This window comes from Stegastes partitus, unplaced genomic scaffold (assembly GCF_000690725.1).
Source record: "Stegastes partitus isolate 25-593 unplaced genomic scaffold, Stegastes_partitus-1.0.2 Scaffold167, whole genome shotgun sequence".
NCBI lineage: Eukaryota > Metazoa > Chordata > Actinopteri > Pomacentridae > Stegastes > Stegastes partitus.
Window position 1 is genome coordinate 99,444 of NW_007577898.1, and position 12,595 is coordinate 112,038.

The 12,595-nt window shown below is 41.0% G+C and overlaps 1 protein-coding gene across 1 annotated transcript in view; it reads right to left on the minus strand.

The window, feature by feature from the left end:
- Nucleotides 1-6: 6 nt before the first annotated feature.
- usp33 (ubiquitin specific peptidase 33) overlaps nt 7-12,595 on the minus strand; it is a 24,997-nt gene continuing 12,408 nt past the window's right edge. Inside the window, exons 8-24 of the mRNA XM_008279636.1 lie at nt 12,077-12,190; nt 11,803-11,881; nt 10,324-10,765; nt 10,040-10,180; nt 9,740-9,855; nt 8,541-8,713; nt 8,377-8,447; nt 8,258-8,291; nt 8,089-8,134; nt 7,797-7,977; nt 7,510-7,636; nt 6,425-6,594; nt 3,137-3,218; nt 2,893-3,001; nt 2,191-2,293; nt 1,441-1,509; nt 7-1,216 (exon numbers count right to left, since the gene is read on the minus strand). Coding sequence (XP_008277858.1) covers nt 1,059-1,216; nt 1,441-1,509; nt 2,191-2,293; nt 2,893-3,001; nt 3,137-3,218; nt 6,425-6,594; nt 7,510-7,636; nt 7,797-7,977; nt 8,089-8,134; nt 8,258-8,291; nt 8,377-8,447; nt 8,541-8,713; nt 9,740-9,855; nt 10,040-10,180; nt 10,324-10,765; nt 11,803-11,881; nt 12,077-12,190 — 2,215 coding nt within the window. The 3' untranslated portion in view covers nt 7-1,058. The remainder of the gene's footprint in view (nt 1,217-1,440; nt 1,510-2,190; nt 2,294-2,892; nt 3,002-3,136; nt 3,219-6,424; nt 6,595-7,509; nt 7,637-7,796; nt 7,978-8,088; nt 8,135-8,257; nt 8,292-8,376; nt 8,448-8,540; nt 8,714-9,739; nt 9,856-10,039; nt 10,181-10,323; nt 10,766-11,802; nt 11,882-12,076; nt 12,191-12,595) is intronic.

Sequence of the window (12,595 nt, forward strand, 5' to 3'; positions counted from 1 at the left end):
CAAATCAAGGGTGTTCAACATGTTTTCATCAAGTTTTAATAGTGTCAGCCAGCAAAAATCAGGATAGATCTTACTCATATGCAAAAACTTGAAGTACAGCATTCTGTTGACCCCCTATCAGTCAACACATTAAGCAACACCATGCCCATACACAAAAATAATGCCTTTAATTAATTAGATTGCTGATGATGATGCTGATTACATACTACAATATGCTTTCTGCAGCTGTACAATTTAGTGAAGAGAGATCCGGATTGCGTGCACATTTTATGAGCAGCTTTGCATTTACATGCAGATACATGTGATGTTAAACTGGAACTGAGTGTTAAAGCATGCATTCTTAACAGAGTCTGCCTGCCATTTTCAACAAAAAAAAAATCTATCGACATATTACCCGATCACTCCCTTCTGTGATAAATACCCAAGTGCTGAATCTTGACCAAAATACTATCAGTACTGGTACATTCAAATACAAACCAGACATTTGCGTGAGCATGCCAATTTGTACGTCTACAGAACAGTGCAAAACACAAAAATCATTCCTGAGACTAGTCAGCTTTTAGTCCCTTCATAACCTTTTGATTTTCATCACTTTTAAGTGTCACATTTTGCTCTCCTTGCCATTCATCGGACAATATTCTCTTACAACAGGAAAAATGTGTGATATATCTACAGCAAGATGTATTGTGATTCATCAATATCAGCAACACAAGACACATGGACATACAATATGTGCTCATTTGGTCAAGAAAAAAAAAAAAAAAGAAATATGGCATTCAGTGGAATTTTTAGCTGCACATAATTTAAATGCTTGGTTCTGAAAACAACCTGACACATGAATACTACAGTGCTAATAGAAATTTAAGAGCTCTTTATACAGATTTGTACAACATGACAAACCTTTCCAGACATGTTAATTCCCCTCTGTCAAAGGCTGTCACGTAGCAGTAAAGATGAGGTCCTTAGCTTGAATGCTTCAAAACTAAAAGTCGAGTGCAAAATAAAAGGCTTTTTATTTCTTAAACGTTTCTTTCGTTGTTTGCTGTCAAATGCTTGATTTAAACGGATCGCGTCTCCACCTCGATCTTCTCCTCCGACTGCGACGAGTCTGCTTCCTGGTGGCTGATGCTCGGCCGAACCGTCACCAGCGGGCCGCCGCCATAGATTGAGTGGAGGAAGTTCCACGTCTCCTCGGAGATCTGTCCGGAATCTGCTCCTGTGGGGTCATTGCAAGCACAAACTTAAATACATTGGGACTAAATAAAGTAAATATATCTCTACAATCAAAAGAGTCTCCACAAGACCAAAGAATATTGTGTTTAATCAGTTCACATTATGCTTATTTTATGCTTTGTACAACCCCTAAACAAAGAATTAGACATGTATAAGACAAGCAGAGACAAAGTAATATCAACAACAATAATATAATAATGTTTGTACCTTGTTTGAGCGTTAAATGGCCATTCTTGTTTACTGTTATCTTGGAATTATCAATGGGTCCCGGTGGATCTTTACAACAAAAAAAAAAAAAAAGAAAAAAAAGAATTACTTGTCCAATTATATACAGCATTTCTTCAGAGATATATTCTCAATCTAACTGTTTCAAAGAGCAACGATGTTAAAATGTCAAATGTTTTTGTCACACACTATAAAAAGCAATTCTGCTCCCCATTTGCTACAGAGAGAAAACAAATATTAGAGGAGCAGAAGTCAGAGGGAAAAAAGACGTTTGCCGACATGCCAGATGCAAGCTGTTATAAATAGATATGACAATACAAAGCAAGGGAAGCCAAAAGAAATGAGAACAAGCGGAATAAAAATGAAATATATTCTGACTCTTCATTTTGCTCTAGCAGCAAAGAAACCAGACTCGGGGGACCAGAGCAAGTTCTTTGAAGATGAATCAAGAGGAGAAACGGGACTCCTCAGTTTCTTTTGAACATGAGCTGGTCACCAGAGAATTTAAATTTTCAACAGAAAAACAATGCAGTTGCCGTTTTTTTTTTTTCACATCCATAAAATATACAGAGATAAGTTTTAAAACACAAATGTGCATGAGAATAAATAAATGATAAATCACCAGCAGATATGAGGTGCAGTTGTCACATGGGAAACATTGAACATTTTAATCAGACATTTAAACAGGGCTGGGGGGGAGAGAGAAAGAAGGCGAGACTTCTGTCCAATTACCATTGTCTTTTCCTTTGACAAAGCCCTCCCACTCACGAAACCACTGCATGCTGATGCAGTATATGACCACCGGAGACTCCTCCTCCTGGAACGCCTTGTTCAGCTACAGAGAGGAAGTGGGGGAGGAGTGAGCAGTGGAGACAAGAGGGAGGACGCAAAGGGATGGGGAGGAGAATGGGGAGGGGGTAGGTGGGGGGGGCAGAAAAAAAAAAAATTAAGTGAGGATGAAAGGATTGAGAGGAGAGGAGATGGAAAACCTAATCAATTCTCTCTGGTAGTTATTCCAATTAGAAGGCAGTCTTAACACCACACTGCACCAATTTCATCTTTCTTGGAAATGACACAATCCCACTTCTTGTTAGCTGACTGAAGCTTTTTCTTTTGCACACTCGCACAGGCACAACATTTATCTCTCCTCTGAGCAGCCATTGTGTGAGTGGGCACACCGAGCAGGCAATAACAGCTGCATCTGTCCCAATGCATTAATGATAAGGCTTTCATCAGGCTAAAACCTCTCATCTCCTGCCGGGGTGAAGAGCCCCAACACATGCAGCCTATCAACTGGTTAAATAGACAAGAGAAAAGGCTCGCGCACACACACCCATGGCTGCACAGAGGCTCAATGACACACAGCGCATTACCACTCGCACCAGTTTTGTCTTCTCCACAGCTCAGACTGTCAGGAAAAAAAAAAACTCTTACCCTGACAAACATGTCCAGCTCTGACTTGCGCCGCTTCTCCAGTTTTTCTATCTCAATCTGGCACGTGTGGCAAACGTACAGGTGGTTGACAGCTGGTCCCCCTCCGTACCTGCAGGGAACAGGACACACAAACTCACGCAGATGAAATTAACTTCACAAAAAGGAAATTATACTGCGACTGTGGGATGTGGAAATATTTAAAGCCTCCAGCTACTCTCGCAGTCGGCCGCTCTCCTGTACGTACCTGCTGTAGAGGTGATCCCACACGTTCTGTGGCAGCATTACCACCAGGTCATCGATCAAATTGGCTTTGTTGGGCGGCACTCCTGATGAAACACAGCAAAACCTCCATCAGACATTCACAGCTCAACCTTTGGCACGTGGAGACATCTCACATAATTACACAGTTACAGATCAGTGTTACAAAGCATTGGTGCTGATTGTATGTTAATTAAGACACGAATACACACAAATCCGTCACACCCATGAGTCCACTGTGCCATGTGTGTGCTTGACAATCCAGAATTAAAATTGCAGATATTAATAATGTCACTTTGACAAGCTGTAAATAAAGTGTGACATTCCAGTCTGGATTTATATTCAAGATACCTATAACATCATTCTGACTGGTTCAACATATCTGTAAATCGGTTTTGACCAGCCAGAATAATAGCTGCAAATATCTCCAACATCATTAAGTCTAATTTGTTGTCTGTGATGTTGCTCCCGTTGAAACAGTGTTAGCAGAAATCATGGCGGCTGCTGTGGTGGATAAGATTGTAGTGAAATCTGAAGAACTTATCAGTGAGGAGTTTGTGCAGAACAAGAGCTTTGTTCAGGGTAAAAATTAACAAGCGCTTTTGCCTCATGCTGGCGGTAAAATGGTTGGTTAAATGGTTGTCATATGCGGTCGCAGTTTCAGTGCCGTAGTAAAAGCAAGCCGCCTCCACCTCCTTCTTCTGGTAGCTTCTGACGTCTAACGGCAGATATCCGCGACGTCATTTAACCGGGTCGAAACTCTAATTCAGGATATCTATAATTACATTTTGACGTGTCATAATTCCAGTTTGACATCTGCATAACGTCCGTCTGACCGGCTAAAACTTAATTAAAGATATTGAAAAAGGTCAATGGACATAGCTTGAATCGAGGGGAATAAAAGATATCTTGAACTGGAATTATGACCAGTCAATATTAAACTGTAGATAGTCATAATGCAGGTGCGACTATCTGCAGGTGAATTGTAGATATCTGTAATGAGAAACCCCCATATAAATGAATGGTAAAAGGGATGTCATTTGTGCTAGGAAAAATGATGATGTGGATATCTGAAATGACAGTTTTGGAAAGGAGGAACTGAATTACTGATATCTGCAATACATGTCCAGTCTAACAATTAAATGTTCCAACAGCTTCCGATTGTTTCCTCTAGCAATAGATATCAATTATTTTCCTCTTTGCCCCTTTCTTCTCCTTCTGTAGTGTGTATTATCAGAGCAGTGGTTCCCAAAGTGGGTGTCAAGAATCTAAAAGGATTAAAAAAAATAATAATAATAATTGGCTCCAGAAAATAATTTTTGGATACTTGTTTTGGATACTTCAACCCTTTCAAGCATTTAAATATCCATCAAACTGCATAATACAAGAAGGCAAGACCGCCGCTGATGTCGATATCTGAGTTTGCTGATCGTGGTAAGAGCTACTCAGCCTGCGAAAACACACTGTTTAAATATCTTTTATGGTTCTGAATGGAGAAAACAAACTCTGAGGTTCGAATTAAAAGCCATTTTTCAAGATCTACTTTTTGAGTTATCAGACACTAGAGGATAAAAGTTTGGATATCGTGGCATTTCCTGCTTTATTATGACCACTCTATAATATTCTTGTCACTTTTGAGTCCCCTAAATTTACAGCAGTCCAGACTAAAAAGCTGGAGTAACTCTACAAGGGGTTACAGGTTGAAAAGACAAATAGATTTAGTCTTTATTCCAATTACAAGTCTGTGATTCTGGAGTGAGACTGAAGATGTATTCGTCAGGCAGCATATTTAGACAGTTTGCATGTGCCAGGTTTACCTTCACTCTTACTTTCACTGCCCTTTTTTCTCCTCCCCCATGTCGTCTCATGCACAAGCACAAATGTGCATGAGCTCGAACATGCACAGGACACACTTGAATAGTGTTGTGTGGATCCACCCTTTGTTTGTTTGTTTCCTATTTACAGAGGCAGGACATTGGATTTTTCTCCAGCACACACAGAACAGACAGCTGGAGGACTGTGAGATCCAATCTAAAAAAAAAACTTGAAGGTATACCTCATCCAAGACAAGATAGCCATTGACTATTAATATGGTGTTCAAAACAATATAGCACTAGAGCTGATGGGACAGGAAAAAACGATCTTTCTATGTTAATGCAATCTTAAATTCATTTGTCAGTAAACGGTAAAATTAGCAAGTTCATCTTGAGAAGTGAGAATGACAGACCTAAAGTCAACACTTGCCCCCTCGACATTTCATATTAATTTAGGATGCAAGACACAATTAAGAACCAGAAACTATAAGAAGTAACAAAGGCTGACAATAGGACCCAGCGGACACTGCAGAACGTAGCAGTGGCACTTTGGTACGGCAGAAAGGACAAGATCAGATAATAAACCGTAAAATGTAAAGCGACACTTTATGCAAAATTAATCTACAATTATGCTCGACTGTTTTATTTTTCAGTGTAGTAGGTCCTCAAGTTCTGCAAACTCTCTTCTTTTAAATAAGTTTTAATGCTTAAAACTGAAATGAACAGTTGGCAACAAAATTGTTTTTTGTTTCCTCTTGAGAAATTTCTGTGCAACCATCATTATACAGCTATTTATTTGAAAAAGTTCTCCTGGGGAAACATGCTGCCAGAGCCCCCAGTAAAAGGCTTAGCATGCCTAAATATACATTTCTGAGGGCACACTTGAACAGGAAAGTGAAAATAAGCTGTGATACATTCGGATTTGCATGGAGAAAAAAACAACTGGCCGCGCTGCCACAAAGCTGCTCATGCTTTCACTGCACTGATATTATCTCTGCTTATGTACCTGACTAGCCAGTTATTATGTGCTTACGTGCTGGGAGCTGCGAAGACGGAGCAAACAACCTGTAGGTGCTTATTTAAAATATAAAAGACATTCTCTGCTGCCACTGTAGCCTGACAGCTTCATTAAAAACTTACATTTTTTTCCTCCTTAACGTTCAGTTTCATAATTTCCAGTCCCCACTGAACAGAGGCCTGAGAAGAAAAGAGCCTCATTGGATCTTTTCCTCTTCTCTGCTAAAAGGAGAAAGACGGATCATCTTGACAAAGAGAAGCAAAAACCCCTTTTGAAGGGAATGCTGTTCCGTCTCTGTCAAAATCAAAAATCCACAGCAAGGACGGAAGCAAAAGCTGTGTTAAGGCCATAGCACCATTTTTCCAGGAGCTGTTTGGACGCAAGAAACAGACAGTTTGACCTCAGAGCGGTTTCAGTAAGAAACTGACACGGTCACACGCACCTCCATGCAAACACAGGAAGTCATCATTTGAGATAGGCCCCGGCTCAGCGAAGGTCTTGAACTTATTCAGCCACTGTCGGGAGATGTAGAACTGCAGCAGGCTGGGCTCCATCATGTTGAATAAGCCCGACACCCTCCTGCGTTCTTTCAGCGCGTCCTCGTTGCTCTTTCTGTCACAAAAACACACCACACATTAATCCGCATTGCAACCGAGAGATCAAAAGTAAGATGTAAGTTAGAATATCAAAGCGGCCTCATGAATTTTAAAATGTTACAGAGATAAATGAGTTGTTGTTCACAAACGCCTAACCTTCTGAAACGGTCGGCGGTTTTGAAAGGCGTGTTGTCTTTACTAAATGACACCATATTTTAGAGCCATAAACTATAAAAACAGAAAGAATCTTGAGATTTTCAACTTTCCGACAGTTCTTGAAGTAATCACGTGTGACGTGAACTTCCATCGAGAAAATTTAGCAAATCTACACTAAAAATTCTGATATTTCATCAAAATCATTTAATTCTGTCATGCAATGTAAACATTAGCCAAAATAAATTGTTTGCAGTCGCCTGATTCTGTGAAAAACTAAAACAATTATGCGCTCTTTGTCACAACCAAGAACTAATTAATGACTCGGCTGCAACCAAAGGTCGCATGACATAAATTAAGGATGTATTCGGTTTAACTGGACATATCTGAACAGAGCAGATATGAAAGAAGTAAAGAAATTTAAAAAAAAAAAAAAATGTATGCAGTATTGGTATCACATGTGGCCACTTGGAAAATGGTGTACATGTTGATTCCAGGTTTTTTTAATTTTGTAAAATAAATATTTTAAGAAATGTAACTCTCATTTTTATTTATTTTTGTATGATTTAAAACTGTGTCATACTGCACAGGAGACATTTTTGAGTTCCGTCTACTTCTAGCCATGGTTGTGTTGTTTCAGTAGAGGTGTAGAACTTTACATTGCAGTGAAAAATGAGCCCACAGTGAGTAAAAATATGACAGAAGCAAAGAGCGCCAAGAACCTGCTTGGAGTTGAGAAGGTTCAGTAGAAGTATTTAAGTTGAGTGTGTCGGCTTACTTATAAAAGAGCACATAAGCTTCAGCATTCTGGACGCAGGATTCAGACACCTCGGTCACACTTTGGTCATCAAATTCATACCACAGATTGTTCACATCATTCCTGCAGTAGGCTATGTAGTGGCCACCTGGGATGAAACAGAGGAATGTGTTAGAGCGGCATTCACAAATCTAACGAGTACGTGTGAATTTTATTTACAGGCTAATGAATGCGGGGCCCTCGTATGTGCCAACTGGTGGCAGCTGCCCCAGTCTCATGCAGAAAGGGGAGCGACTCTGCCCACTCACTGCTGGCAGTGCCGTGGTGACAGATGACTGACAGCAGGTCATAGTTGGTGGTCTGGGCGGAGCTGTCTTTGGCCAGGAAAGGCTGCAGGTCCAGGCCCTCAAGCGGGAAAGAAACGTGGGTGCTTATCTTGGTGGAGAACATCAGTTCGTGCCTGAAGCGCTTCAAGTGAATACACAGGATCTGTGGCGAAGAAACACAAAGTTTTTCATTTTAGAAATCCAATACTTGAAGATATTATGGATTAAGAGTTGGGTTTCCTTATGATATGAATTCCTGGAAATGTCTGTGTACCTCTGGCAAACTTTGCATTTTACAAAATTTGACTCCGTTTCGTAATCTGAGAGGGGAAAAAAAATGAAGGAGATGGAAAATCATTACAGGTGGCAGTCATTCCTATGTGTTCTTAGTCCATGCGCAATAATGTTTTGTCCAGCTCAGCAAAAGCATCCAAATTACTCACTTCTTGCATTTTTCACAGCTGTACATGTTGTCTCCTAGAAAATAACAAACACACAGTTATTGACACATCAATCTTAATGTTTGTGTTAGTAGGACATATTTTGCCGCCCACTTGCTTACCCTTTAGTTCATCTCTGGCAAAGAAAGCAGCAAGACAGTCTTGTAGCGTAACCACTGGACCCCAGAACCAACTAAAAAAGAAACAAACAGAGATGGGAATGTATTACACAGATACAGCCATTGACTAGTGCCTGAAGTAAATAAATACACGTTTTTTTACACACCTCTTAATGTACTCCATGACAAATGCTATCCACCCTTGTGGTGCATAAGCTTCCCCGCAGGAGCCAGCTTTTACCAGGGAGGTCTGGTGGGTGGATGAGTGGAGCTTGGCCAGGTCTTCCTTCCCCGGGATGGGCAATGAAATATCCTGGAAGTTCTCCAGGGTCACGGACACCTGACAGCCACAGACCACACAGACAGCAAAGCTTCATTTACCGAGTTATGCCAAGAACTGTCACTTTATAGCAGAATATTATCCTGAAAGCAACAAAATCACAGTATGGTATAAGACAACCACCGCATCAGCATCAGAGCTGAACAACAACCTAGAATTTGGTTTTTAACGCCCCTCTCTGATCACTGATTAAGCCTCTGAAAGCTCATGAAAAACTACTCTATGCTACACAATGGCAAATTGTAAATTTGGAGTTGTTCAGCTATATATATTCAAATCAGAAGCAGAATGATACGGAAAACTCGATCCTGCAAAGTGACAGGAATGGATCGCTCTATTCTTCTTAGCCAACAGTCTGCAGCTACATCAATCAGTGATCGGTTAATCAATAACACAAAACTAGATCAGTAGAAATGTCATATGATGTTGGCTACTCTCCTGGCATAAACGATTAGCTATTAGCTTGTAGTGAAAATGTCAAAAGGCACTTTAGCTCGCCATCAAGACAAAAGTTTTGGCCGGTATCCATTAAGCATCACAGGAAACTTTTTCATGGTGGCATTTAGTTAGACAAACTCCCACAATAGGCTCTGCTTGTCAACATGGTACTGCTGGTAGTCTGAGTGACTGCCTCCCTGGGTTGCTATGGTGTCAGACAGTAAGAGGCTCCACCTAGTGGCACACCCAGGTACTAACTCTTTAATTATTCAATTAACAATTAATAATTAGCATCCCTTTTTGTTACATATGGAATTCACAGTCTGAATCCATGACTTTGAGACTGTCAGTCTGTTGTAATTTCAAGGTGGACATGCTCAGCCATGGCACTGACTGCTGATTTCACTCGTGGTTTGTCTTTTAGCATATTAAAACCACTGTATGTACATGTTAGCAAGATTTTTAAAAAAGTGATTTTCAGAACTTGACACAGTCTTGTTCCCTAAGGCTCTCTCACTACTGCTCACTGTCTCAGCAATCCTATGGTCTCAACACACTAAGTGTACAACAAAAACTGACCACACTAACCCGGTCGCAGGTGAGGCACTGAACTGAGCTGACAATGGTCCCATCGAACACGTCTGAGATGACGCTGCGATATTTCTTCTGACGCTTGTTCTTTGGTGGGGAGAATGTGGTCACTGCTGTGGAAGGGCAGAGAGACAGAGAAATATGAGAACAGAGATTTCCAGTACAGTATGTCTCACACCAGCATCAGCAAAGATAGATTGAGGATATTGTTACCTTCCTAACCTCCTAACATTAAACTTTCGATATGGATATGCAGGTGAATTCCCCGCATAGCCTCTGCCAAACAAAGCTTCATACCTTTCTTGTGTGCAGGGTTCAGACTGGGCCAGCCAGAGGCAACTTTGGGCGGGCTGCTGGACATTTTGGGAATGTGTCCTTCCATGGGGACGGGACTCTGTGGTCTTGTGATGTTTGACATTTGGATATCTGGAAAGCAATCTGGTAAAGAGAGGACCATGTTTTTGAGACTGTCTAGGTCATAAATTTGACACTGAACATCAAAAAGCCAAGAATGCAATCAAGTAAATTGAAAACCATGACAGGGAATGAGATTTAGCATTTCTCCTCAACTCCATGTTTACCTGATGTTCTGCTCTGAGCCTTGATGGCTCCTTGGCTGCTGATAATGGGTGTGGTCTCGGTTGTGGTGTCAACATCTTTGTCGATGTCCGCTCCAGTGCTTCCAACCATGACGCCAGTAACCCCAGAGCGGTAAAGGTCATTAATCATGTTCTTCTCCTTCTGCCACTCCCTATTGGCCTGGATCTCATCTTGCTCAGGAATCAGCATCTCTGCCTCGTTGGTGTCGTCCATCAGCACGTTCCCACCCTGCACCTCATTGTCAGCCCTCTCGCTGCTGCCGCAGGACTCACATGACTGGAAGTCGTCTGACTGGCTGTGATTGTCCTCCTCGGGTCCGTCGTCCACTGTGATGCCGTTGGACTGGTCGTAGGGCTCGGCCAGCGGCTCCTTCAGCTCCTCGTGAAGTTGATCCATCAAGCAGCGCAGAAACTCCTGAGAGTCCTAGAGGTGGAGTGGGGATAACAGAATACATGAGCTGCCAGTTATTTCTCGCTGGTAAAATCAGAGAGTTGTTCAGTTTGTTTTACGTCTCTCTGAATAGAACTCTAAAATATAATCATGTTTGACAGACTACAAAAGCTACAAAAACCACTGCATCCCTTTGTTTATCCCAATCCTGGATCACAGAGTCAGAAACCAAAAGCCTGTGAATGTGTAATCAAACTTAATGAACCTCAGACATCCAATCTCCCTCTTCAAGCCAAATGAATGCTCCTCTCCCAGGAGCTGGAATGTTCACTTCATTCAAAGCGATGCTAAATCCACGGCTGTGCAGCCCAGCGTGGCGTGACAAATGAATATTCTCCAGTTAACTCCTCTGAACAAACACTGGCAAGCCAAGAGGAAACAGGCTCTTTTATCATTTCACCATTCAAGCTTATAAAACCCTCATTTACGGACACTGGTCAAAGACAAGAAGTGCTTCAATTTAATGTCTTCTGAAATTCTTTATGTCTAAAAACTTTGCTTTCAAGCACCACCTGGAATCAAATCAAGCAATTTACCTTTCGGCCTAATGTGAAGAACTGTGTGTGTGTGTCAAAGTAAGGAGCTCCGAGTCGGTAACTAAAGTTTATCTGACTGAGTGATTTGAGCTGGAGGTAATGTAATTTCTGTAAAGAAATGAGAATGGAGTGATATGGAGTGGAAAAGAAATAGTAGAGCCTGTATAAGAGTCTGAGACAACTTAATAGTCTGAGGCCAGACCAATAATAACCCCAGCTCAGCACAAACTCCATACTGCATTATAAAACAAAGGAAAACTAATGCATTAGAGACACATTTTGATAGAACTTTGAAACACTTAATACTACAGAAGCAAAAGCAAAAATCTGTGCGCGTTTAGGTCGCAACAGCTGATCAATTTTCAACATTTGATTGAAACACATTTGCAAACTGTGATGAATGCTCCGGTGTTTCAGATGTAAAAATAAAAATGGGAACGTTGCACATTTTTTTCATCATCTGCGATGACCCACCTGCTGAGAGTATCCTCTAAACATGGGGTTTATGGCTTTGATCCCCTGGAACAAGTTGGTCGGGACCACGTAGGAGGGTCTGCAATGTGAGAAGAGGACGGCCTAATTAAAAAAGTTACTGCTTATACTTGTCGTTGAGGGGGTACTTAACAGCTTCTTTTACAAAAATGTTGCTATAGTCTAAACATTATCATATTTGGCAGGAATAGTAAAGTAAACACTGTACTGAAACATTCAAATATCTACTCTCGAGTCAAAGAGAAGTGACAAACACCTGTTTTTGTGCCAGAGGTCCGACACTAGCTTCTGGTAGCTTTTGCAGAGAGCAGGTTTCTTATCCGTCTTCACCAGGCCACCACATTCAAGAAAGAATTGCGTCAAGGGCGGGCTGCGGTGGGGGGGAAGAGAAAAAAAGAGGATGAATATGTCATATGTAGGAACAAACAAAACAACAGAAGAGTTATTGTTTGGCTACAATTACAGAAAAGATAGGAACGCAGAGTCAAATGCAAAAAAGCAAGAAAGAATGTAAACATCAATATGATAAATTGGGCAAAGCACAGGATTGTGTTAAGTTAGAATAATCATGGTTGTAAATGGCCTTTTTTGATCCTTCAATATCTGCTCATCATTTGAGGCTTAGAGTGTTTTTACTATTATATTCACAGAGGTCACAGGAAACAGAAAATGATTAATGGGAGAGGAGGTCTGGAGAGGTTTAAGGTCGACAATTCTACATAATGCAGCCTTCTGTGTTTTTTTATTCATTTCATTTCATTAAATTCGAATTTCA